We start from the raw sequence: 27,933 nt of genomic DNA, 5'->3' as shown, positions 1-27,933 counted from the left end.
TTCCGATGCTCATGAAGTACCTACTAATGTCTTGTTTCTTTTATGACATAATGTATGATCTTTCAGTGTTTAACACGTACGCACACACGGGCTTCCTATGTTATGATAGCTGTGTCGCCTGTTATTTGCGCTGTCTGGCAACTGCTGAAACAAACCTATTTCTGACAGGTCACGGGAAAATATTGCGACTAGTGGTTTGAAAAGCATTACTTTCAAAGTAAATATCCTTCTACGTATGTTGAACTATGTGCAAGAATGTGTCATGAATTTATTAAATTAAGTAGCGTTTGACTCACTTAAAAATCAACTCTTTGATGATGAGTCATTTAGAAGAATTTTGAACCCTGAAGATCAGACATTTATCTCATTATTGAAAATTTTACTGGCACATTTGTGTGATGTACCTCAAAATGCAACACACACAAAAAAGATCAACATTAAATGTCTCAACGTTTACACCTAGTTTAGAACCGCCTATGGGAACACAGAAATAGGGAAGTTAGGCTAGCTCCAGGCACAGTGCTGTTCCGCAGCATCACATTTACTAATGCCTCACTAAGGTGAGTTTTTGCAGATCATCATTTTTCACACGGAGGTGCTCTACCCGTGTTTGCAATATGATGGATCCATCTCTAGTTGCCTCTGTGATGTGACACACACACACACACACACACACACACACACACACACACACACACACACACACACACACATTTGATCACAGACCTCGATGATGTCAGTGGCAGCATTGGTCCAGAGGCATTTCCCCCTACAAGTGAAGCTTGCACATTTAATATGTAGTAATTGGATAGATAAAAAAATCCAGTCACCAAGTGATGGCAGGAGAAAGGTTTTACTTATGCAAGCTTTTGAAGGCTTGGCACCTCCTTCCAGCATAAAGATTGAATGGGTAGGGAGAGGGGTGAAGGCAAGGGAACTTGAGACGTCTAGAGAAAGGGGTGGGATTCTGAAAAGTCAAAAAAAAAAATGGCTCTGAGCATTATGGGACTCAACTGCTGTGGTCATTAGTCCCCTAGAACTTAGAACTACTTAAACCTAACTAATGTAAGGACATCACACACATCCATGCCCGAGGCATGATTCGAACCTGCGACCGTAGCAGTCTCATGGTTCCAGACTGCGCGCCTAGAATCGCGAGACCACCACGGCCGGCCACTCCGAAAAGTCACCCAGAATGCAAGGTGAAGGGAGACTTGATAGATGGGATGATAAGGAAAGACTCCAACCATTGCTTGGTGAATGGATTTTTTAGCTATGCAATTACAGTATATTGTCGGAAGTTGATTATTTTGATTGTTACAATTAAATTGTTCATTAACAATAGATTGGGCAGCAATGCAGTGGTGATGCCTGGTGTTGAGGTGGCATCGGGACATAATAATCATGATGTTGCCTCGTGTGACCACAGTAGAGGAGGCAGACGAGGTTGAATTTCCTTGCCTAATGGCAGTGGTGGCAGCGTGGCATTAGGCCTGGGTAGACTGTGGTGGGCAGCTTGGGCTGACTGTGCTAAGCACTTGTCTGTTGCGCCGCAGCATGGAGCCGGACTGTCCTGCACGATGGTTTCTTACATATGTTCAGTTTTAGCCACGGATGTGACATTTCCTGAGCCTTTTACACAACTATTGTGTAAAAATTGGTGTTTGTGAGACTTTAATATGGTGCATCATTTAAACTATATTCTTTCAAATTACAAAAGTATAGATATGAAAAACACTGAACATGACACTTAAGTTTTGTGAATATGTAAATTAACATGACATCTGGTATCTTTTAACATAACATAGATCGCAGCCTAGTTAGGCAATACATGTTATTTGTCCATAAAAATATGTCCGATCTCTTCCTCATGATCATATAAACAAGTTTATTTAAAAATATTATTTAGCTAGTTAGTATATAAAGAACTCCCCACTGTGTGTACTTCGCGGTGTAATATTTGCAGAAATGACAAAATAATTGTCGGCTTAGGACATCATCAAAGTGTGACAGATATAGACCATCTTCTCCTGCTACGAAGGGGTTATTTACTTATTGGGGTTGTGGCTTGGCCGTGTTTTGGAAGGCAGAGAGGAAGAGACACTGTGTGCAATATCAACACCCAGAATAAGCTTAACAAGGCTGAGGAGCAATGTCACTCTTTTCTGTGGTGTTATGGGATTCAATTTGAAAATGTTGTTCTCGTTAATGAGATCTGTTTACTCAATGTATATGAATGTCACATAAGAGTAACAAAATACAAAAGAGTTGTTTAAAAGGCAGTTATGTTATTTTGTGGCTTGAAGACTAGAGAGGTGTCTTACAGCCCTCAATCCTCTGCAAATGGAAACAAAGCCACATGACAAGACATGGTGGCAGTGCATAGCAGGTCCTTAACATGGAGAAACTACAAGAAGATAACTGACTTGAGGTAAATGTTCATGAGCAGCATCAGGGTGACATATCATTGAAATATAATGTGTCTTCTCAGCTCAGTACAGCCATCCCTCTCTTTTTCACTGTTAAATTTCACTACCAACAATTCGTGCTTTGACCACAAGCTTCATTCACAAAGTAGTAAATATAATATGGAATAACTATTAAAATAAATGTGAGGGTTACACAAAAAGTGAGGCACTACATTTTTTTCCTTTAGTAATTATTTATTGAACACAACGATAAATACACAAAAGAAAGAATGTTGTTTATTCTACATTTCCTATACTTCCACACAATTTCTGCCCTGTTCTATTGCCTTCCTCCACCGAGACACAAGGGTGTGTGTACCCTGTCAGTGCCACTCCTTGTTCTGGTATTGAAGCCATTTCTCCACTGTAAGAATCACATCTTTGTCATCCTCAAAATGTCGTCTACATATGTGATGCTTTAATGAGACAAGCAAATGGAAGTTGGAGGTGTGCTAGGTCAGGGCTGTAGGATGGATGAGATAATACTACCCAACCCTGTTTAATGATGGTTCTGAAGTCCTCAAACTTGTGTGAGGCCGAGTGTTATCATATAGAATCAGTCAATCACCTGAGTTATTATGGTGACAAAATCATTGGAAGCCCTTTTTGGGTTTGGTTAATGTGTTCACATCTGCTTCAGAAATATTGGTACTGTGTCTTGGCATCACACCAAAGAGTGAGAAGATTTAGTTTCCTCATGAGATAGTGCGTAACCCATTGTGCACGAACTTCTGACTAATTAAGACTATCGACAATTGCATCCACACTTTCCTTCCTGAGTGACAGTCAAAAGGTAATCAGTGAAAAATAATAACAAGGTAGGGAAATAAATTTCTTTACTGACTTGGATTAGAAAGAATTATAATTTTAATCCTGGTTTCCCTACAAAGGCTCTTTCACTCACTGTTACATGCCTTCACTTACCTTTGAACATCTACATGGGTGGTACTTGTCATATAAACATTTGAAGCAAATATGCTTGTGGCACCAAGAACATGTAATGAAAGCAGCTTTCACACAACTACATCATTTATTCTGAAGATTTGGCAGAAAACTGACTTGGCTTACATTTAAAAATATTTCGTTTTTGGGAATTACACTGAAGTGCCAAAGAAGCTGGTATAGGCAAGTGTATTAAAATACAGAGAGATGTAAAAAGACAGAATATTGCACTGCAGTCATCAGTACCTGTATAAGATAACAAGTGCCTGCCGCAGTTGTTAGCTCGGTTACTGCTGCTGCAATGGCAGATTATCAAGATTTAAACGAGTTGGAACATGTTGCTATAGTCGGTGCATGAGCAATGGGACACAGTATCTTTGAGGTAGTGATGAAATGAGGTTTTTCCATTTGACCATTCCACAAGTGTACCTTGAATATCAGGAATGTGGTAAAACATCAGATCTCTGACATCGCTGTGGCTGGAAAAAGATTCTGCAAGAAAATGACCAATGACGACTGAAGAGAATTGTTCAATGTGACAGAAGTGTAACCTTTCCTCAGATTGCCATACATTTCTGTACTGGGCTATCAACAAGAATCAGCATGCAAATCATTCAACGATACATCATCACTATGGACTTTTGGAGCTGAGGCCCACTCGTGTACCCTTGATGACTGCATGACACAAAGCTTTGTGCCTCGTCTGGATCTGTCCACACCAACATTGGACTGTGGATTACGGGAAAAATGTTGCTGGGTCGGATGAGTCTCATTTCAAATTCTATCAAGTGTATAGATGTGTATGGGTATGGAACTGACCTCATGAGTCCATGGACACTGCTTGTCAGCAGGGGACTTGTTCCAGCTGGTGGAGACTCTGTAATGGTGTGGGATGTGTGCAGTTGGACTCATACAGGACCCATGATATATCTATATACGACTCTGATAGGCAACACTTATGTAACCATCCTTTCTAGATTACCTGTATCCATTCACGGCCATTGTGCATTCTGAAGAACTAGGGCAATTTCAGCAGGACAATGTGGAACCCCACACATCCAGAATTGCTACAGAGTGGCTCCAGAAACACTCTTCTGAGTTTAAACACTTCACTGGTCACCAAACTCACCAGACATGAACGTTACTGAGTGTATCTGGGATGCTTTGCAATGTGCTGTTCAGATGATGTCTCCACACCCTTGTGTTCTTACTGATTTATGGACAGCCCTTCAGGATTCATGGTGTCAGTTCCCTCTAGCACTATTTCAGACATCAGTCAAGTCCATGCCATGTCATGTTGCAGCACATTTTTTCATGCTTGTGGGCCCCTACATGATATTAGGCAGGTGTACCAGTTTCTTTGGATCTCCAGTGTAATTCTATTGCACACCACTCATGCAGCATCACCTAAAAAATTGGTGCTGAAAATTGATCATGAATTATGCTATGAATTGTTGTGGAATGTGGATAGTTGTGAAATTCCTGCTGGATTCCAAGATGTACATTGCAGTTTTGAAACCTCCAAATAAAGTTCTGTACCACAGCTCATTGTAAACTAGCATAGCATATTCAGCTGTCTGTGGTCCCTCGTGACAATTGTTTTCATATGAGACTTCAAATATTTATTTTTCACCAATCCAAGTTGTTTGAGAAATTTATTTACCTCCTTGTTATTATTCCTTAAAAACTGCCATATTAACCCTCCTATTGTTTCTAATTTCAATAAGCAAAATAAAGATTACAAAAAATCCAGCAGAATACATTTCAGAATTGAACACAAGTTCTCTGCTCCCCAGCCAGATGCCTTGATTGTTGCATCAGCAGTACTTTAATTGGATAGCATTTAATTTACAGGTACATAAGTGGCAGTTATAATAGTTTCTTTCACAAATCCCTAGGAAAAAAGTTTGCTTCTGGACACCACCTATGATGATTAAAAGTGTTCCATTTTCAATTGTATATCGATCTGGTCAGTTTTGAATCAAATTCACACCATGAACTGTAGGGACGGTGTTCTCAAAACTGATCTTCATTTTATGTTGTATAGAAGCAGGCTGCCAAATATGAGCTGAATTGGTTAACTGCATTTGTGGCCTTCTCCTTGCCCATCTTAAAAATTTACACTTTAGGCTGCTATTTTTGCATTGTTGTGAAGTACTGATCAATTGGTGGTAAAAGGTTTCAAAGAAACCATTGAAGCTATAATAGTGCTTTAATTTTAAAACCTTTTGACAGTGTATGGTTTCTTTAATTGATTACATTTAACGGGTTTCATATAAATGATTTCCTTTTTCTTCTGTGATGCCATATGTAATGTAGTTAAGCGGTATATTTTCGTTTTCATAGTGCTGTAACAGTGATATAAGCCATTTGATACTTCAAAAATAAGCTATTGGCAAGTAATACCAAACTCCTCAAAAATACCATCAAAGTTGGCAGAAGTTAATACCAGAATTGACAGAAAACAGCAACAAATAGGCAAAAATAACTCTGTAATTGTCCATAAAATAAAATGGATTTTTCCTATCTCTGCTTACTGCTTGTTAGACAGACAGACAGACAGACAGACAGACAGACATTATTTCCACAACATAATACTTATTTCTTTGAGATTGTGTTCTTTGCAGTTGTATACCATTATTTACACCTGATTCTCTTATCTTGAATGTGCTACCATACAGTGTATGTTCAAGTACAGCGTGTACATAAAATCGAGGAACACTTTCAATTATTTATTGCACAAGAACTAAACATTGTACAGATGCCATACATACTGCATTTCAAAGAGAAACTTTATGAAAGTTTATTTTTGTTCCACAAACATTTGATATGTGAACCATGAGTGGTCAGGTAGATGACAATACGGTAATCGAATTCTTTCCTTACCAATCCCAGCATGCCATCGTCGACTGTGGCAGTCACTTGCCGTATTCACTCCCGTAGCTCTGCTACATCATATGGTAGAGGTAGTACATACACAAAAGAGTCACACAGAGTGAGATCTGGTGATCAGGAGGGCCATTTCATGAAACAGATTTCCCCTTCTGTAGCATGGCCGAGCCACTGATGTGACAGCTCCGTGTTCAGGTACCCACAAACTTTTTGATGAAAATGGGGTGGAGCCCCATCCTGCTGAAAGATGAACAGAGAGTCCAATCTCATTTGAGGTATCAGCCATTGCTGCAACATGTGCAAGTAGGAATTTCCAGTGACAGTGCTCTTGGGGAAGAAAAATGGCCCATGCAATTTTTGACGTGACGAGACACAAAAAACATTTACCTCTGCGGTACAGATTCAGATTCTTTGTTCACCATTGACCACCTGAGGTGGAATAGGCAATTTAAATGGATATCATATAACATTTTCCTTGAATAGTACCTTAAAGCTAGACGAGCTTTGCAAAAAGTGCCCATAGATGATAACATACACCCTAACATAAGATAAATACATTCAGTGACATCGCATAGTGAAATACTTAAAATTAATGTTGATTGATTTTATATTCATAAATTCTGTTACATTGTAAAAAGGATTGATTAGTAACCAATTTAGTAGCTTGCTCTTGAAGCTACTTATGTGATCTGACCGAGAAGAAAATGGAAGTTTATTAAATATTTTTAGACTATTGATTCTATGGGAATTCCCTGTTCTTGTCAGCCTGTGCCTAGGTATGTCTAATTTTGTTTTGCCTCTGGTATTATGGTGATGCATGTTTTCCCCCATTTCAAAATCTGCTATATTGTTTTTTGCATACAATGCTAAGGCGTATATATAAAGATTAATAACGTTTAATATTTTCAGCTGAATGAACAATAGTCGGCAGTGCTCTGATCTACCAGAATTGCTCATAGGTCTTATCACTTTCTTCTGAATTTTTAGGACTTCAGTGATGTGGAGAGAGAGTCCCATCAGCAGTCCATACTCTATCTGTGACTGAAAGAGTAAAAAATAAATAACTCTTAAATATTCTTTCGTCACCAGGCTCCTCAGTTTCCACATTAAATATGTAACTCGAGACAACTTTACGCAGGTATGGTTGATGTGTGTTTCCCACATTAACTTAAAGTCTACATGAATTCCTAGAATTTTAACTGCTTTCACCTATACCTCTTTTGACAATCCCAGTATAATCTGTTGGTTTTTATAAGGATTGAAAAGCAGTGTGATGAGAACCAATTTAGTGCTGCTTCTATGTCATCTTGCAGAACTGATATGTTCTCGTGCTGAGCAAGCAAAGTTGTGGCATCAGCATCACCAAATAATAGTAGTGGGGATACAATGAGGTAAATCATTGACTGCAGTTATAAAAAAGAAGGGCCTAAGGACATAACCTTGTGGGACTCCTGTCTTAACTTCTAGCAATTGTGAGTCTCTGTTTCTGACATAGGCAAACTGCTTCCAATTTTTAGGTATGATTCAATTACTGCCGTTGCAGAATCTTGTATGCCATAAAATTTGAGTGTAGCAATTAAGATATCATGAGAAATCCAGTCTAATGCCTTACTTAAATCACATAAAAGAAGTGAGGCTTTATTTTTATTCTCAAAGGTTGTTATTGCTTCATTCACAATTGAAAGAACAGCAGTGGTGGTATTTTTTCTGTTGCAGAAGCCAAATTGACTATTAGAGAGTAAGTTATGTGACTCAAATTAGTTGTTCAGTTGGTTATAAATAAGAGATTCAAGTATTTTCAAGAAAATGGGAACTATTGAAACTGGTCAGTAATTTTTGAGATCATGTTTGTCCCCTTTTTTATACACTGGGATAACTTTCGATATTTTTAGAGTTGTAGGATAGACTCCAAACTTTCGACACCTATTAAACAGAAAGGCTAATGGTTCACTAATTATATGCACTGTTTTTTTTAAATTATGTAATTGGACAACCAAGAGCAGTCCATGCTCTTGGAGTTTGAGAACTTTGCCACTACCTTTGTAATCTCAGTGGGTGTGATTGTCCTCCATCTAAATGTATTGTTTGCAGGTTATTGTTGCTTAAGTAGATCACTTGCAATAATGGTTGTTGTTTCAATTTTGTTCCTAATATAACTTATAGAGTCCATGAAAAAATGAATAACTTTATCCGGGTCAAGAGCTATGCGATGTTCATCATTCCTGCAATGCTTTTGTGCAACAGCATTCCATGCAGCTTTGCACTTATTAGGAGCCCCTTCAATGTATCTTTCATATGCTGTTCTTTTAGCCATTCTAAGCTTAGTTCTGTAGGTTCTCTTACATTCAAGATATGCTTTGTACAAATCATCCTTCTGCTCCATTCCATCTTAATGAGAACTTTTATACATGTGGTACAACGATAACATATTTTCCCTCATATTGGTAAGTTTATCTGTGTACCGCTTAATGTTTTTCTTTATAGGTTGGCTTTTAAGATTGATTTTTGTAAGAGGAGAACAAGAATACCACAAATCTTAAAAGCAGTTTCAGTTTTATTTCTTCCCACTTGACAGTTTATATATAAAGTCCCACTTAATATCTCTGAGTTTCTGAATGAATTGGTTTACTACTTCTTCCTTCTGCCCTCTAACCCACATTAACTTTTCCTTAGCATTGGCACCTGCGTTTGGGGAATATGCTCAAATTCAGTGCATTTGTGTGGATGCTTCATACCGTAGATTCGACTGTTGTGCCTGTCCACTTTCACAGTACTGTGAAAAGTTACTTCGTCACTAAAAATGAAGTGTTTAACAAAGCCATACCCCCCCCATTCACTTGTTACAACTGTGAACAAATCTCGGAATGCTTGTCTTTGTCGTTGCCATTGAGCTTCTGCACTAGCTCCAATTTTAATGGTTTCATAGACAGCTTCTGTAGCAGGACTTCCCACACTGTCATTGGAGTCATTTCCAGTTCACAGAATGCATGATGCGCCGATTTCTTAGGACTCCTTATGAATATCTCTCGTAAGTGCTCCACATTCACTGCACTCACACTAGGATGTCCGCTTCTCTTCGCCAGGCACAAGCTACCTGTCATAATGAATTTGTTGGGGCAGTAGTACATGGCCTTTCTTGTTGTTGGCTTCTTACCGTACTTGGTTCTAAACATAGGGGAAAAAAACTTTCAGTGTTTCTCTTCGAAATGACATATGTGTGATATCTCTACAGTGTTTGGTTTCTGTGCAATAAATAATTGAAACTGTTCCTAGACTTTATGTACTCCCTGTATTTTGAAATCTCCTGTGTTGGCAAACATATAAGTGTTATATCAAATATTGATAGCAACTGCTTACCAAGCATCAGGGAAGACATTAACACAGACGAGGAAAACCTAGTCAAGGAAAACATATTTTTTTTTTAAACTGGAGTTATATTAATCTGCCAAAAAAGAAGAAAGTAACAATATTATGAAAAGGAAAGTTACCACTCACTATAAAGCCGAGATGCTAAGTCATAGATAGGCACAACTAAAAGCCTGTCACAAACAAGAAGGTTTTGCCAGTAAGGCCTTACTGGCAGGAAGCTTCTTGTGACAGTCTTTCTGTTGTACCTATCTGTGACTCAGCATCTCTACCATATGGTGAGTGGTGACTTTTATTTCCATAATATTGTTATATTCCATCCTGGATTTTCCTTATTTCAAAAGAGAAGACATGTTGGATGAAACAATGCATACTGAGATTAAATAGAAAAAGTTCTCAAGAGTTCCTGGAGCAAGGAGGAGGTGAACAACTCAGTAAGAGCAGTTGTTTTTCCTTTCATTCTTTCCATATAATTTCAGTTACTATTTCTGCTTCTGTACATTCTTCATTGGAAAGGACCTGAAAAATGGCACTGTTAGTCTTCACTGTGTATGCCTGTATCTACAGCTGCTTGGTAAATAAAAATTATATCTAATGCTATTTGACTGCAATTGTGTATGGGGTGTAATTTTTGCTAGCAGAAAAATATTTAATTCCAGTGATACACTATGGCCGACCACTACTTATATTTAGGAGGTGAAATTGCCAGTGCTGCTGATTGTCACACACATATGAGGGGGAATGAGGAAGGGAGATATCTCATAACTTTGTTTGTTCCTGAAGGAGGAGAGATTGATAACTTGGGGATGATTGGAAGAGGTCCCTCAGACATCAGGAAAATAATGAATTTGATTTTTTTCCCCCACCCCATACACTTACAAGTGTCCATCAGCAGTACTTGAAATTCCACCTTCTAAAGGTAAGTACTGCCCACGCCATCTGTCTCTTTGTAATTTTATACACAGTTCAGTCACATTAATGTGAGCACTGCCTATGTTTTATATCAACATGCAGTAACCGCTCACAGACGGCAGATTCCAGCATTAGCATTGGAGTATATATAAAGTGGGTTGAGGGGTGATGCAGAAAAGAGTGCAGATGTTTTCATAATGGTGAAACAGAGCTATTTATCAGACATCATTGGTTTTTGGGCCAAGTGTAGAAGCATTTCCAAAAAGGCTAAGATTGTAAACTGTTTACATGCCACCGTGGTGGAAGTATACCGTGGAAGGCAAATTAGTGCCTTCCAAAACTGGCATGCAGGCAACTGTGGTGCAAAGATATGTGTGGGTGAATGAATATGCAACTGTTGGGCAACTGACCGGCCAGATGAACGAAGGGGCTACAAACCGTATCTTCTCAATGACCATTCAACAAATGTTGATGCATATGGGCCTCTGCAGCAATGGTTTGGTTCGTGCACTTATTCTGGCTGCTGTCCATCATCGAGAAAGGCAGGAATTTGCATGCCACTGAGTGGCAAAAGATGATCTTTTCAAATGAATCGTGTTTTATGCTCCATCAGACAGACGGCTTTTGGCATGTATGGCACTGCAACAGTTGTTGAAGGGTTCAGGCTGGTGGAGGGGGTTTATGGTGTTGCGAATATTTTTGTGGTCTTCCCTGGGTGATTTCATCATTCTGGAAAGCACAGTGGTTCAACACAAGTAAGCATCAATCCTTGGGGACCACAGCCACTCATACGTGCAATTTATTTTCCCTTGGCAAGATAGCGTCTACCAGCAGAACAATGGAGTATGTCACACACTTCGTAGTGTAAGTGTGTGGTACCACGAGCACCAGAGGAAGTTCACTGTGCTCGTGATCCCCTGCCACGATAGGGGAACTGGAGTGGGTCCACATCCCTGTTGGTACCTTCTGGAACCTCACTGACACTCTCCATGCATGTCCTCACTGTGAAAGATGGCTATTTGGACTGTTGACAGCTGGTCACAAGTAGTTTTGGACCAAGCAGCTCCCTCAAGTTAATTTTACTATAGATAGAATACTTGAGCAATCCTGTGGTTTTGTTCACAACAATTTTCTTTCTTGTTTTGTTCTAGTGGCAGATTGAAAGATTTGTTGAGAAGGACAAGAAAATGAAAGACAGGGCAGCTCTTTTTAAAGGCAGTTTACATAAGGTAAGGTGGCATAAACCATCTTTTTAAACACAAGAACATGATAATGAAAACCTATCACCATTATGCATTACAGTGTGCTATTATACTCCGAAATATACAAGGTACATCCGAAACATTTGATGAATGGTCTCAGAAAATAAAGAAAATGAGAGTTACAAAGTAATCACCATTAGCTACAACACATTTGTGACACTAATTGTAAAGCTATTGAAAACTGTTCTTAAACACCTCTTGTGGAATAGTTTTAAGTAACGTGGTCATGCGTTGTTGGATTTATTGCATCATTACAGGAGGTGAGACCAGGTGCTACCAGTACGATCCGGAGACTGAGCGACAGACATTTCCCTCACCTCCCCCAGATAGAAATTCATGATAGATCAAGACTTTGGTTTAGAAAAAAGCAATTGACATCCTTTAATCTTGGATTTTGACAGAAGTTTCTTTTTGCAAGGTGGGGAAGACAACAAACATTATGCCACGGACTGTCACTCGGTCTCAGGATTTTATTGGCAGCACCAGGTCTCATCAGCTGCTATGCCACAGATATGCAATGGTGTGTGACCACAGTGCTTTGAGCGATTGCTCAAGAAAATTGGTTGACAGTTTCCAACAACTTTACAACTGATGTCAGAAGTGTGTTGTAGCTAACAGTGGTTACTTTGAAGGCCAAGACTTATTTGGTGCAGTTCTTCTTATTTGTCTTTTCTGTACAGATCTTTTTGTTTTCGTATAACTGCTGCAATCTACATCAATTTGGCTCTGCATGCTGTTGTCAAAAATTGTTCTCCCTTTATAATGTTACACCTGCCCCCTCCCCTCCAACTTCCCTCCATTACAAAATCGAAATGTTTTTCTGGTGACCTCCTCCTTAGTATTCACCAACTGGGAAATCCAAAAGGGAAAGCATTTCTCCTCCAGAATATTGCCCCCAAGGGGTTGCCATTATCAAGCCGTATAGTATAGGTGGATAATAGCGATGTGTTGTGTTGATTGTAGCAAAATTGGGAGTTGCACATGCTCCTAATTTAGAAAATTAAAAGTATTTGCTCTGCAACACTTGCCATCAGAATAATTCCTAATATGAATGAAGTATTTTCATTTACTTGTGGATTTGTGAATGTTTTCTAAGGCAGTTACTGTGTAATGAAAAATGTCTACACCCAAAATGAGTTTATTACAGAGTTACATGTGTCTCACCACCCGAGAAATCTCCTGTCTTAGCCTTTTTAAGAAAGTCGGGACATTGACCACAACCAAACATTCTCTCTCTTCAATCATAACTTTCTCACAATCAAATGTACCACAACCATAATATAAGAAGAAAATGTGGCCCACATTATGATCTGAAATAGAACTAGCACTGAAATCTTTTAACTTGCTTGGAAGTAATAAAGATTCCAAAGAGATAATAACACGTTATTCGAAAGTAAGAAGAAGAAAATTTTGTGTAATAATCGTGTTATTGTCTTACTTAATTTTTAAGGCAGAAAAATTTGGAATGTAGTCTGTTTTGTTCAAGTTATGTCTTTCTGGTTTTGTTTGTACATGATTAATAATGCATTCTATGTTATATAATTCATAAAAAAGTTCTTTAAATTTGAGAAACCCAATGCAATGTTTACGTAATCAGGGAACAGTATTATATGATTTGTAATAAAGTCTAATGTTATATTTATTTTTGATTGATGTGTATGTAATACTAAATTAAATTTTTTGAGAGAGTCCACCTCCTGATACACAAAAGGGATATGTGATGGCGTGTGCCACACACACACACACACACACACACACACACACACACACACACACACACACACACACACACCACAAAAGCAACTATCATCTCCGCATGCTAAGACTGATATGTTTATTTCTGGATCTTCAAACTAATCTCACCACTTCTCTTCACCATCATTGTATTTTCCTGCTACTGCCTGCACCACACATATATTCTCACATATTCAGTGGCATAAGTTGCAAGATCCCTTGCCTTTTGATATGCTGAACTGTAAAGTGTCACACAGCATAACAGGAAAGGAGAGACAGTGCTGTCAACGTACTATATGTTTACAACTATATGTCTACACCATAAAACAAGGAAGGAAAAGAGCAATTCACAATAATCACAGCCAGTAAAAACATTGCTCCTGATGTGCACATTTTTGTATGACATGATGTGGAGTTGTAAATAGATTTAGTAACTAATTTGCAATTATATTTGTCCCTCCTACAGCGTTTTAAGCTTTTCACAACTGACACTTGCATTTCTACATTCATGTCAAAGTAGTATTAGTGAATGGAGATAATACAAACAAGAGTTGAGATGCCACAGTTCGAATGTATTAGACTTTTCTGAGGTATGTTCAGTGAGTCACTAAGCAGCTGAAAATTGCATCTCCAGACAAGGATAAGACAAAAACTGAAAGCATATTTGTTTCTCAGTATTAACATGATTTTAATGTAAATAAAATAGAAAGAAACTTCCACATGGGAAAAATATATTAAAAACAAAGATTCCAAGACTTACCAAGCGGGAAAGCACCAGCAGACAGGCACAATGAACAAAACACACAAACACACACACAGAATTACTAGGTTTCGCAACCGATGGTTGCTTCTTCAGGAAAGAGGGAAGGAGAGGGAAAGACGAAAGGATGTGGGTTTTAAGGGAGAGGGTAAGGAGTCATTCCAATCCCGGGAACGGAAAGACTTCCCTTAGGGGGAAGAAAGGACAGGTGTACACTCGCGCACACACACACATATCCATCTGCACAAACACAGACACAAGCAGACATATTTAAAGGCAAAGAGTAAGGGCAGAGATGTCAGTCGAGGCAGAAGTACAGAGGCAAAGAAGTTGTGAAAGACAGGTGAGGTATGAGCGGCGGCAACTTTGTATCCTCTTGGTTCATCCCTATGAAATCCCCAAACCACCTTCCCTACCCTCTGGCTCCTACCCCTGCAACCGCCCCCGGTGTAAAACCTGTCCTATGCACCCTCCAACCACCACCTACTCCAGTCCTGTAACCCGGAAGGTGTACACAATCAAAGGCAGAGCCACGTGTGAAAGCACCCACGTGATTTACCAACTGACCTGCCTACACTGTGACACTTTCTATGTGGGAATGACCAGCAACAAACTGTCCATTCGCATGAATGGACACAGGCAGACAGTGTTTGTTGGTAATGAGGATCACCCTGTGGCTAAACATGCCTTGGTGCCTCTGTACTTCTGCCTAGACTGGCATCTCTGCCCTTACTCTTTGCCTTTAAATATGTCTGCTTGCTGCCGCTAATACTTCACCTGCCTTTCAACAACTTCTTTGCCTCTGTACTTCTGCCTCGACTGACATCTCTGCCCTTACTCTTTGCCTTTAAATGTGTCTGCTTGTGTCTGTGTTTGTGCGGATGGATATGCGTGTGTGCGAGTGTACACCTGTCCTTTTTTCCCCCTAAGGGAAGTCTTTCCGCTCCCGGGATTGGAATGACTCCTTACCCTTTCCCTTAAAACCCACATCCTTTCGTCTTTCCCTCTCCTTCCCTCTTTCCTGAAGAAGCAACCACCGGTTGCGAAAGCTAGTAATTCTATGTGTGTGTTTGTGTGTTTTGTTCATTGTGCCTGTCTGCCGGCGCTTTCCCGCTTGGTAAGTCTTGGAATCTTTGTTTTTAACATGATTTTATGTCTATATGAGAAATATGTTGTGTATTAAGGTAGTCTTTCTAGCTGCACTAAGATCCATATAATTTTTCCTATTGTTTCCAACTGTCAAACATTTAAGTAAAACAAAAACCACAAACCATTTGGTCTAGTAATAACAGTGTTTCTGTGTTGATGGGCTGGACTAGTGTGATCCTGTTTTACACCCTTTATTACGAAGTACTAGATGCCTTTGAGGCCAACCATTCTCGTACTGGCTGTGTGACAGTGTTCACCCATCGGCCCTGCCAGGTGCCAGGAAAGTGACTACAGTTTGGTGGGTGTAACACTGATCATTTTCTTGAGAGGTGAAGATTTCATTCTTTTTGTCACCTCTACTAGTTTCAAAACTGTGGTAGACATGACAATTAAAATATTATTTTAAATGTAATATGAATATAAGCTAGCTGTCGCGTCATTCCTGCTTTCTGTTTATAGTCCCCGTACATTAATACCAACAACTAAAAATGTTGACAGTGAATAGTGAACCTTTACTGCTGCAGGTAAGTGATAAAAAATTAAAGTTTTTATTAAAATAATTAATGATAATTACATGATAGAATGTTCAGATGTAATGCAAACACGTATGATGATCTGAAGCAACAACTCAGAGCACAGTTTGTGAACAGTTAACAGTATAGATCAACAAAAGCAAAAGTTGTTCATGCCCTGTCCTTATCATTCTTATGTTACATTTCCACATATTGCTCACTGTGTGTATGCTACTACAAAGAAAAATGCATTTATGACCTTAATGTGCTGAATTGAAAGCAAATACTACAAAGATATTATTGTGATCATGTATGATTTAGAATCTTGAAAAAATCTGATTAGAAAGAAAAGAAACAGAACTGTGTAGCACAAAAAGAATTGCTTGAAGCCATCTGCTCACAAATGGCTAATGACTTTCATTTCCTATTTTTTAATAATGACACAGAAACTAAATTTTGTTTGTGACACAGTTTCCAGTTGCTGTGACAACCATCTGGGGTCATTGCTTAGCTGCAACTTTGTATTCTGCATTTGCTTTCTCATTGACAGAAGATTGCACTATTAGTGAACAACTGTTCTGTGGAAAGTTGTCCTGCTATGTATGCCCAAATAAATACTAAAATTGATTTTGAGTATCTATTCCTTGAAGTCAAATTGATGACCACTCTCAAATCTTTGATATATGTTTATTACCGGTAAACAGAAAAAAACCTCACAATCCAAAACAGTAGTGTGACAGTGTTGATGTAAACACAGAGCATTTCATCAGATGAAGAGTGATGTATTAACATAGCTACAGTATTCCTGGTGCTTACAGTTCGATACATCCAGATTCCAGGAATGTAACCCATGTACACAGTCTTTCATAATTTTGACACAATTACACAACCCATATGCTGCCTACTGAATGTTTCCAAAAAGTTAAAGACTGTAGAAAAAGAAAAGAAAGATGTTAATGAAGATGTTAGGTGGACTGACATTTGATAATATGAATGCAGATAGGTTAATCATGTGAGAGATTGCCACTGACTGACTACTTTAGGTAGGATTGGTCTTATAAAGGGTGGTGTAAAGATTTTTGCTGCTTTCAGAGTCCTGTAATGAAAATGACTAGGTTAATTTTTACTACTTTGGATGGGCTGTATACTCAGACCAAAATTGGGTTTATGAAATATGTTGTGGATTATTACATTAGAAAAATTCATGCAACCACTTTATTCATCCATGTTAGGAACACCTCAGCTAAAAGTTTGGCAGTCATATTTAAATGTATAATGCCTTATGTTAATTTTATTAAGTTTTTAACTATTACTTTATATATTAATAAAGGATGCCATTCAGTCCACAAAAATAATGTCTATGATTATACACAGGTGATCTTCAGAAGTAAACAGATATTATGACACAAAAGATAATAGTGTGCCTGGTTCCAAACTTTAAGTATGTATATACTTTAATTGAATTATTTTCCAGTGAATCAAAATATCTTCTCACAGAGAATGGAATGACTGCTTTCCGGTGAGTTGTGTCACTGCTTCAGATTATTCCGCTCAGCTCATTCTAAATTTCCTATCTCGTATAATACTGAAGTTTTCAGTTGATAACTTTTAATTAGTACAGTACCATGCACCAAAGCATCATCAGCAAACAACCCCAGATTGCTGCCCATCCTGTCCTCTAAATCATTTATCTGTATATAGAGAACAACAGTGATCTTATCACACGTACCTGGAGCACTCCTGATGATACCATTGTCCCTGATGGTGGGTCCTATTGCTTATGAAGTCTTCGAGGAATTCACATATCTGTGAACTTATTCCATATGCTTGTACCTTCGTTCAGAGCCTGCAGTGGGGCACCGTGTCAAATGTGTTCCAGAAATCTATGGACTCTGCCTGTTGCCCTTCATATGTAGTTCACAGTATATCATGTGAGAAAAGGTTGATCTGAGTTTCACACAAGCAATGCTCTCTCAAGCTGAATGTGGACATAATCTTCTCAGTCTCAAGAAAATTTATTGTATTCAGACTGGGAATATGTTCAAGGATTCTGCAACAAACTGAAGTTACTGATATTTGTCTGTAATTTTGCAGGCGTGTTCCTTTACCCTTCTGCCACTTGAGACTTTGTGCTGGACGAGAGATTCGCAATAAATGCAAGCTAAATAAGGAATAATGCTGTGGAATATTTTTTGTAAAACCAAATTGGGAGTTCATCCGGACTTAGTGCCTTATTTGCTTTTAAAACTTTAAGTTGATTCTCTGTGCCAGGAGCCTGTCCGATGGTCATATGACTGTATATTTGTATGATTTCGCTGTGTGAATGATTTCTTGGATATGAAATTTAAAACTTTGGCTTTCATTTTGCTGTCTTCAACTGCCACACCTGACTGTTCAACAAGGGACCGAGCAGAAGCATTTTACATAGGGCCAGAATTTTCTCAGGTTCTCTGCAAGATCTTTCGCTAAGGTATCACGGTGGTAGTTGCTGTATGCATTGCGCATAGATCTTTTCGCAAACATACAAATCTCTATTAACCTTTTGTTGTTGTCATTTTTGCGGTCTCTTTCGAACTGAGGGTGCAGTAACCTCTGCTTCCTCAGCATCTTCCAAATTTCATTATTAAACCATGGAGAGGCTTTTCCATCCTTTATCCACTTACAAGGTGCATAACTCTCCAGACTGTGATTTACAATCTGTTTAAACTTCACCTGTAACTCCTCTACTTGCATCTTACTGGAACTAAGTGATGTTAATTCACTGGCAAAGTGAGATGCTAACAACTGCTTATCTACTCTTATCTACAAGAAACACACTCCTAGCCTTGTTACTTGATGTAATATCTTTCATAACCATGGTTAACTGCTAGTTAGGATTGCTAATCCCCATTTCTATACTGATATTGTCAGTAAGATCTGGCATGTTTGTAGGTACAAGATCTAAGATATTTCCATTGTGTATGGGCTGTCAAGCTAACTGCTCAAAAGAGTTTTCTGAAAATGTTTTCAAAATTATTTTGGCCATCTGTCTGTCAGTATCATCTGCAATGAATCCATAGATATACCAGTCTATACTCAATAGGTGAAAGTCACCTCCAACTAGTATTGCATGGTCTGGGAATTTATGCGCAACTGACTGTGGTCTTTCTTTGAAGATTTAAGAACTGTCACTGTGGAATCGGGTCGCCACTGATAACATCCATCTGTTATACAGGACCAGATAACTTCACTGTCGCATTCCACTTCAATCTCAATAGGGATAATATTTTTGTCAACTGCAGTGAACACTCCCCCTGCCTTGGAGTCTAATCTGTCTTTACAACATATGTTCCCTGACTTTCTAAATCTCTCAGATCTTTCCACTTTAGGTTGCAGTAAGCTGTTGGTCTCAAGAATACTTTGAGCATGAGAGCTTTCCTGTAGGGCAGGAAATTCAAGAAATTTTGTTATGAATTCTTTGACGATTTACTGATAAAATTTGGACAGTCGAAGTTTCTTTAGACCTAAAGTGGTCTGACATCCTTTGCTGCGTATTGACTGGGGAGTGTTCTTCAGAGTACTTCAAACTACTGTCTATTCTAAAAAACCCTCATGTGCACTTCATAAGCACTCTGCTACCTGAGTAGCTGCTTCCTTCATGTAGTCCACCCCCTGACCTGACAAAGGGAGTCTTACAAACCCCCACCAGATAATGCAAGTCTAGAAATCTGCAGTCAAGACAATCACAGAATCAACGAAGCCGTTGGTTGAGACCCTCCACTCGGCTCCAAACCAAAGGACCCAGTCACCCCTGGGAACAATGCTGAAAAATTGCGAGCTCTGCCTGCACCCCACACCAAGACCAGCAGTCTTCACCACCACCACTTCTTCCTCCTCCTCCCCTCATCCCCCTCCCCGGCCACCCGTATGAGATGAGCTGAGGATGGTGACAGAAATCATTGGTGCCGATGCAGATGTGACCCACAACTTGCAGACTACTGCACCCTGCATGCTCGATAGCTGCAGGCAGAGCTGCCTCCACATCTCGGATGAGGCTCACCGAGACACTACCGAATGCACATTGTCTTTCTTTCCAGTCTTGAACACTGTCTGTCTAAGGGGCTCCACAACACACCTAATTTTGGAGTTCCCAATAACTAGTGAACCCCTCCTCCTGTGTGCCTGCCCATATCTTACTGAAGCAGCAGCCACATCTTTACTTAAAGGGCAAATGGGTGAGGCCAAGCAACCAGTCTCCTCATTGGCTCTCCGCCTTGACTGATACAAATGCATTACCTCCATATGCTCACCCTGCGGCGAGGGTGAATCCACCGCATCATGTACACTAGGAGGTGCCTGGTTAGCAGAGCCCATGGACAGAACAAGTGACACCTGAAGTGTCCCATACAACACACCAGATTCTACACTACCACTGTACCCTGAGGCAGCAGGCTGAAGGTGACCGATTGCAGCCAGAAGTGCCTCAAGCTGTTTGCAGACCACAGCCAACTCCTCGTGCATCCACATACAGGATGCACACACCCTAATCATCCTAGTAAGACCAACTGAGATGCAAACTATAAAAGCAGATATAATCCCAGATACACAACTTGTTACCCTCCTGATGTGTCACAAATGGGTATTGATGCATTAATTAGCTAGCTGTTCAGTGTGCAATTCTGCACTACAGGCTGAATGGTTTTTTCCCTTACAAAAATGTGAAATTAAACCTTTTAAATAGAGCAGCATATGCTAAATTTAGTAAATGTACTACAAGGAAAAGAAGGAAATTCATGAAGACTTAACTTATTGCTCTGTATGATGACTGGTATGTTGTTGTATTAATAATAAATGAAAAAAGGAAATGACATGACAACTGGCTTTTATTCATCTTATATTGAAATTAAGATTTTAATTGTTAAAAATCAGATAGTGTTGAAACTAGTGAGGGCAAAAATAAGAATGAAACCTTCACTTTCAAGGAAATGTCAGTGTTCTGCCAGAGCAACAGTTGTGACCTTCATAGCACCCAACAGACCTGGTGGGCAGAGACTGGTATGCAACCAGTCCAAAAATTATTGGCGTCAGTGGTCTCCAGTGCATTAAAATGCTCTGGGAAAAGTAAAACTTCAAATCAGTTACTAAATCAGTTTGTGAATTCCACATTATGTCACACATAAATACATCCATCCTGAGGAATATTTTTACTGCCGTGATGCTTGTAGATGACTATTTTCATTCTTTGTTTTATGGTAGAAGAAAATGAACCTTTCTGTTAAGCCACTGATTTTAATTGAAATTAATCTTATGTTAACTCCTAATTCAGGTCAGTTGGTATCTCACTTTTGGTTTGCTATAGGTTACAGTATGGACCCGTGTGAATTGGTAGTACATTGGCAGCACTTTGTCTTCTTACCTTTTATGCTGCGTGACAGGCTTTACAGTGCATCATAACGAAAAGGCAAGATACTGACCATGCCCAACCCATTTACAACTGCTGCCTGCTTCACTCATACCATCATACCAACATGCATCTCACACTGTTATTGTATTATTATTTATTTCTATTCCTGTCTTCATTTTAATCTCATCCAGTTTTCTTATTGGTCTTATTTACATCTTGATGTCTTACTACTGTGCTTCATGTAGCTTTATCCTTCCTTCGCTGTACTTAATCTGGTTTTGTCTTTTTCCAGTTTTCAGAATATTCCCATATGTTTTAATGCTCTGTTACTATTTTTTATTTCTCGACAATCGATTTTTGTTTCTTCCATCTGTGTAAATACAGAAAAGTTTCCCTACCCCTATACTGAACCCACACCCACATAACTGTTTCTGTGTTGCTGCTTAGTTTGTGGAATTGCTCCCAAATAGCTTTCCACGGTGATTCTATGTTATAATTCATTCCACAGCCCTCACCAACTCAGCCCTACACAATATGTAACTGTGTCCTAAACATTTTCTCACTACCTCATCACTGCCTGTAAAATATTTCCACTCTGCTGTACCAATTACCGCATCACAATGCCAAATTTGAAACACACATACTGCAGGAACAAGAGCAGCATGCACAGTGCCACCTTAAAAACTGCAAAGTCTATTCACTTTGTACACTTATATTGGACTACCACAATCCAGCACCACTACAAAAACCTCTGTCAAACCTCCTTTACATCAGTTAATAGATGCCTGATCCCATCTTGCACAACTACATATGCTACAATCTCACAAGCTCCCGCCCACCATCCTACCGAACCCAGCACCTAAACAGTCCTGTAACATAGTAGTGAACCTCTCCTCCAAAAGCCTCATTTCAGAGGGCCTTATCTTTTGCCACATTCACAAATTCAGTCATTCTGAGCTTCTTAAAGACCTACTCTCCTCCCTAAAGTGGAAACACTTTATTGCTTCCAACTCAAAACTAGTACTGAACCCAGCCTTACTTGGTATACTCTTCCATCTACCTGTGATCCTACAATACATCTCTCCCCTCCACCTTCACTCCCCCCACCCCATTTCCTGGATCATCCTGTAACCTCAATTTTTGTCTCATCATCATTCCTCCGAACTCACATACGCAGAGAGAAGCACAGTCTGGTGCTTAAAAACTGATTTCCACCTTAAAATCACTTCTAACAGAATATATTTCTGAATAAATAAAGAATATTGTTTGTGACTGCAGCGCACTTTCTGCTCCACCTGTACAGTCTTTGTTAGGGTGTGGAGTACATGGACAGTTTAAAAATTGGCTCATTCCATTTCAAGTGTAATGGGAGTCTCTGCTGGACCATTTGTGAATGTAATGAAATTTTATCGGTAGGTTCCACAATGTCTTCAATGGATATGTACTAATATTCAGCTCCATATCTCCTTTGATTCATTTCTACAGCGTCTCATGAATAGGGTTCCCGAGTTTGCACCACATACACACGTGCCAAAGTGTGAACTTTGGATAACTTTTGTGAAAGGTACTTTCAGTTTATTATTATTATTATTATTATTATTATTATTATTATTAAGCCCTTGTTTTTGTACACTTAAACAACTTTTTGTGCTGAATTAGAAGACATTATCGTTGACATTTTTAAATGCAAACTGTAAGAGCCATAAGACTACAAAAATGACAGAAAATTCATTGTGTGATTTTGAGAGCCCATTTTTAACAAGTCGCAATTCACAATTTGATCAACAGATTTGGCCGACAACTGTGTTGTCTTCTTGTGCTTTTTGTTTGGTAGCCTTGGGCCTTTTCTGTCAAATTATATGCTCCTACCAATTTCGTGTAAATGTTTTGGGTGCCAAATTTGTGTAGATTTTGGAGTCTGTATCTCAACTGTATGTTCTTTAATCTTTATAATCTTTCTGTATCTAAAAAGACAAGCCTTTCAACTTCAGAGGCACTGTAGCTTAATTTTTGACTCTTGCCTGCTTATGACTGAAAAAAAAAAAATTGCTCACAGTTATTACTTCTCATACACATTTTTATGCTCATACATGATATTAATGAATAAACAAAAAGAAAAACCAGTGAAACCTTTTTTCTGTCCATAAAAATACAAGTGTAGTTATGCACAAATCAACTTCAAGCAATAAGCAGCAATAAAACAAATGAAAATTCAGAATTTTAGAACTCTAAACACAGGTGGAATAATTCTTTTTCACATCAGAATGAATAAATTGCTATTACTGTCTTGTTCATATTCTGAGTAAATATATTGGATTCCTGATTTTTTGATGTCTTTATGACTTTTAGACATCTATTGTTCTGGCATTGGTCTTCTCAAAATTTTGTGAACTCAGGCCAAAGTAGTGCTGCTGGTACCAGAGTTCTTGTAATTTAACCTTACCCAAAAAGAGTGCGTTTTTAAACCCATTGTCAAACCAAATAAAATCAATAAAACCCAACTATATCGAATATGAAAATTCAATTAACATATAAAATCTTACATAGCCTTACACGAACTAAAGAGAGCCATCATATTTACTGAAGGCATATATGTAGTGTCACAAGAATTTATTTTATTAATATTGTGTTTTAACTTTTCTTGCAATTTAAGAAATGCAACTGAAATAACATTTACACTCCCAGCAAAAAGAAACTAACTTGATGTAGAATTGTCATGAAAGTAAAGTACAATTAACTTCTTTTTGGAAGCATGCAGAAATTTGTAGATCTTCACTAATTTCTCAGTTCTTTTGTCTCCTAAATTTTTTTATTAATTTTGCCCAAATGAACTGGCAGATGGACAAGATTCTTTCAGGTGCATTGCTGGCAGGGCATGAAAAGAGACACTGATAAAGTAGTTGTAAGAATGGGTTATTGTTTTGAATATAGTACAGTAATAGGAATTTATACTGAATTGTTTAATCATCAATCTAAAAAGAAAGCAATAAAATCCAATTTCAACTACTTTTCTTTCATTTTTTAAACCCATTTTTATTTTCTCCCTAATCCTGGCTGATACACTCAGTTCATGTATGTGTAATACATCAAAATGGCCAACTGGTGTTGGCTGCAGCAGCTATCAAGGATGGTAACTATGAGGAATTAATCAAGAAAACTGTGTGCCATTTGGCATCAAAGAATGCATGTTGCAGTATTGTGAACCATGTCCTGGATATCCTGACCTAGAATCTTATTCAGTACGTGTTTTTAAAAGCATATGACCCAGAAGAAATTATACAGTACAAACAGGGGTTTATATTAATAAGAATGTTGTAGAGATGCATCAATCAACTGTAGAAGAGTTCATAGAGAAACTGGTTCTTTAAAAAAGAATATAAATAAAAAAAGGTCATGGTCTGACAAGCCACCATTCTCTCCTCTCTCTCTCTCTCTCTCTCTCTCTCTCTCTCTCTCTCTCTCTCTCTCTCTCATATATATATATCAAGACTTACCAAGTGGGAAAGTGCCGGTAGATAGGCACAATGAATAAAACACACACAGAATTTCGAGCTTTCGCAACCGGCGGCTGCTTCGTCAGGAAAGAGGGAAGGAAAAGGAAAGATGAAAGGATGTGGGTTTTAAGGGAGAGGGTAAGGAGTCATTCCAATCCCGAGAGCGGAAAGACTTACCTTAGGGGGAAAAAAGGATAGGTATATACTCGCGCACGCCCACACACACACACACACACACACACACACACACACACACATCCATCCATACATACACACACAGACACAAGCAGACATATTTGAAGGCAAAGAGTAAGGGCAGACATGTAAATCGAGGCGGAAGTGTGGAGGCAAAGATGTTGTTGAAAGACAGGTGAGGTATGAGTGGCGTCAACTTGAAATTAGCGGAGATTGAGGACTGGTGGATAACGAGAAGAGAGGATATATTGAAGGGCAAGTTCCCATCTCCGGAGTTCGGATAGGTTGGTGTTGGTAGGAAGTATCCAGATTACTCGGACGGTGTAACACTGTGCCAAGATGTGCTGGCCGTGCATCAAGGCATGTTTAGCCACAGGGTGATCCTCATTACCAACAAACACTGTCTGCCTGTGTCCATTCATGTGAATGGACAGTTCGTTGCTGGTCATTACCACATAGAAAGCGTCACAGTGTAGGCAGGTCAGTTGGTAAATCACGTGGGTGCTTTCACACGTGGCTCTGCCTTTGATTGTGTACACCTTCCGGGTTACAGGACTGAAGTAGGTGGTGGTGGGAAGGTGCATAGGACAGGTTTTACACCGGGGGCAGTTGCAAGGGTAGGAGCCAGATGGTAGGGAAGGTGGTTTGGGGATTTCATAGGGATGAACCAAGAGGTTACGAAGTTTAGGTGGACGGCGGAAAGACACTCTTGGTGGAGTGGGGAGGATTTCATGAAGGATGGATCTCATTTCGGGGCAGGATTTTAGGAAGTCGTATCCGTGCTGGAGAGCCACATTCAGAGTCTGATCCAGTCCCGGGAAGTATCCTGTCACAAGTGGGGCACTTCTGGGGTTCTTCTGTGAGAGGATCTGGGTTTTAGGGGATGAGGAAGTGGCTCTGGTTATCTCCTTCTGTACCAGGTCGGGAGGGTAGTTGCAGGGTGTGTAAGCTGTTTCCAGGTTGTTGGTGTAATGGTCCAGGGATTCAGGACTGGAGCAGATTCGTTTGTCACGAAGTCCTAGGCTGTAGGGAAGGGACCGTTTGATATGGAATGGGTGGCAGCTGTCATAATGGAGGTATTGTTGCTTGTTGGTGGGTTTGATGTGGATGGATGTGTGAAGCTGGCCATTGGACAGATGGAGGTCAACGTCAAGGAAAGTGGCATGGGATTTGGAGTAGGACCAGGTGAATCTGATGGAACCAAAGGAGGTGAGGTTGGAGAGGAAATTCTGGAAATGTTCTTCACTGTGAGTCCAGATCATGAAGATGTCATCAATAAATCTGTACCAAACTTTGGGTTGGCAGGCTTGGGTAACCAAGAAGGCTTCCTCTAAGCGTCCCATAAATAGGTTGGCATACGAGGGGGCCATCCTGGTACCCATGGCTGTTCCCTTTAATTTTTGGTATGTCTTGCCTTCAAAAGTGAAGAAGTTGTGGGTCAGGATGAAGCTGGCTAAGGTAACGAGGAAAGAGGTTTAAGTAGGGTGGCAGGTGATCGGCGTGAATGGAAGTGCTCCATTGCAGCGAGGCCCTGGACGTGCGGGATATTTGTGTATAGGGAAGTGGCATCAATGGTTACAAGGATGGTTTCCAGGGGTAACAACTGGGTACGGATTCCAGGCGTTCGAGAAAGTGGTTGGTGTCTTTGATGAAGGATGGGAGACTGCATGTAATGGGTTGAAGGTGTTGATCTACGTAGGCAGAGATACGTTCTGTGGGGGCTTGGTAACCAGCTACAATGGGGCGGCCAGGATGTTTGGGTTTGTGAATTTTAGGAAGTAGGTAGAAGGTAGAAGTGCAAGGTGTCGGTGGGGTCAGGAGTTTGATGGAGTCAGGTGAAATGTTTTGTAGGGGGCCTAAGGTTCTGAGGATTCCTTGAAGCTCCGCCTGGACATCAGGAATGGGATTACCTTGGCAAACTTTGTATGTAGAGTCATCTGAAAGCTGACGCAGTCCCTCAGCCACATACTCCCGACGATCAAGTACCATGGTCGTGGAACCCTTGTCAGCAGGAAGAATGATGATGGATCGGTCAGCTTTCAGATTACGGATAGCCTGGGCTTCAGCAGTGGTGATGTTGGGAGTAGGATTAAGGTTTTTCAAGAAAGATTGAGAGGCAAGGCTGGAAGTGAGAAATTCCTGGAAGGTTTGGAGATGGTGATTTTGAGGAAGAGGAGGTGGGTCCCGCTGTGATGGAGGACGGAACTGTTCCAGGCAGGGTTAAATTTGGATAGTGTCTTTGGGAGTTGGATCATTAGTAGTGGGATCAGGATTATTTTTCTTCGTGGCAAAGTGATATTTCCAGCAGAGACTACGAGTGTAGGACAGTAAATCGTTGACAAGGGCAGTTTTGTTGAACCTGGGAGTGGGGCTGAAGGTGAGGCCTTTGGATAGGACAGAGGTTTCGGATTGGGAGAGGGGTTTGGAGGAAAGGTTAACTACTGAATTGGGGTGTTGTGGTTCCAGATTGTGTTGACTAGAGTTTTGAGGTGTTGGGGGGAGTGGAGCTAGAAGTGGGAGATTGAGTAGATGGTAGAGACTGGGTCTGTGTGCAATGAGAGGAGGTTGAGGTTTGTTGGAAAGGTTGTGGAGAGTGAGTGAGTTGCCTTTCCGGAGGTGGGAAACCAGGAGATTGGATAGTTTTTTGCGGTGGAGGGTGGCATGCTGTTCTAATTTGTGGTTGGCCTGTAGGAGGATGCTATGTACAGCCGGTGTGGATGTGGGAGAGGAAAGATTGAGGACTTTGATTTGGGATAGGAGTTGACGGGTGTGTTCATTGGCCGAGTCGAAGTATAGGTGAAGGATTAGGCGGGTGAGAGCTATGGATTGTGCTGTTTGGAACTGGTATAAGGACTGATGGAAAG

The 27,933-nt window shown here is 39.8% G+C and overlaps 1 protein-coding gene across 1 annotated transcript in view; it reads left to right on the top strand.

Moving 5' to 3' along the window:
- Nucleotides 1–27,933, top strand: part of LOC126302897 (uncharacterized) — an 84,491-nt gene that overhangs the window by 10,458 nt on the left and 46,100 nt on the right. Inside the window, exon 2 of the mRNA XM_049991752.1 lies at nucleotides 11,732–11,809. Coding sequence (XP_049847709.1) covers nucleotides 11,732–11,809 — 78 coding nt within the window. The remainder of the gene's footprint in view (nucleotides 1–11,731; nucleotides 11,810–27,933) is intronic.

This window comes from Schistocerca gregaria, unplaced genomic scaffold (genome assembly GCF_023897955.1).
Source record: "Schistocerca gregaria isolate iqSchGreg1 unplaced genomic scaffold, iqSchGreg1.2 ptg000180l, whole genome shotgun sequence".
In the NCBI taxonomy this organism is placed as follows: domain Eukaryota; kingdom Metazoa; phylum Arthropoda; class Insecta; order Orthoptera; family Acrididae; genus Schistocerca; species Schistocerca gregaria.
The sequence above is the reverse complement of the archived record's forward strand: the minus strand, read 5'-3'. Positions and strand labels throughout refer to the sequence as shown.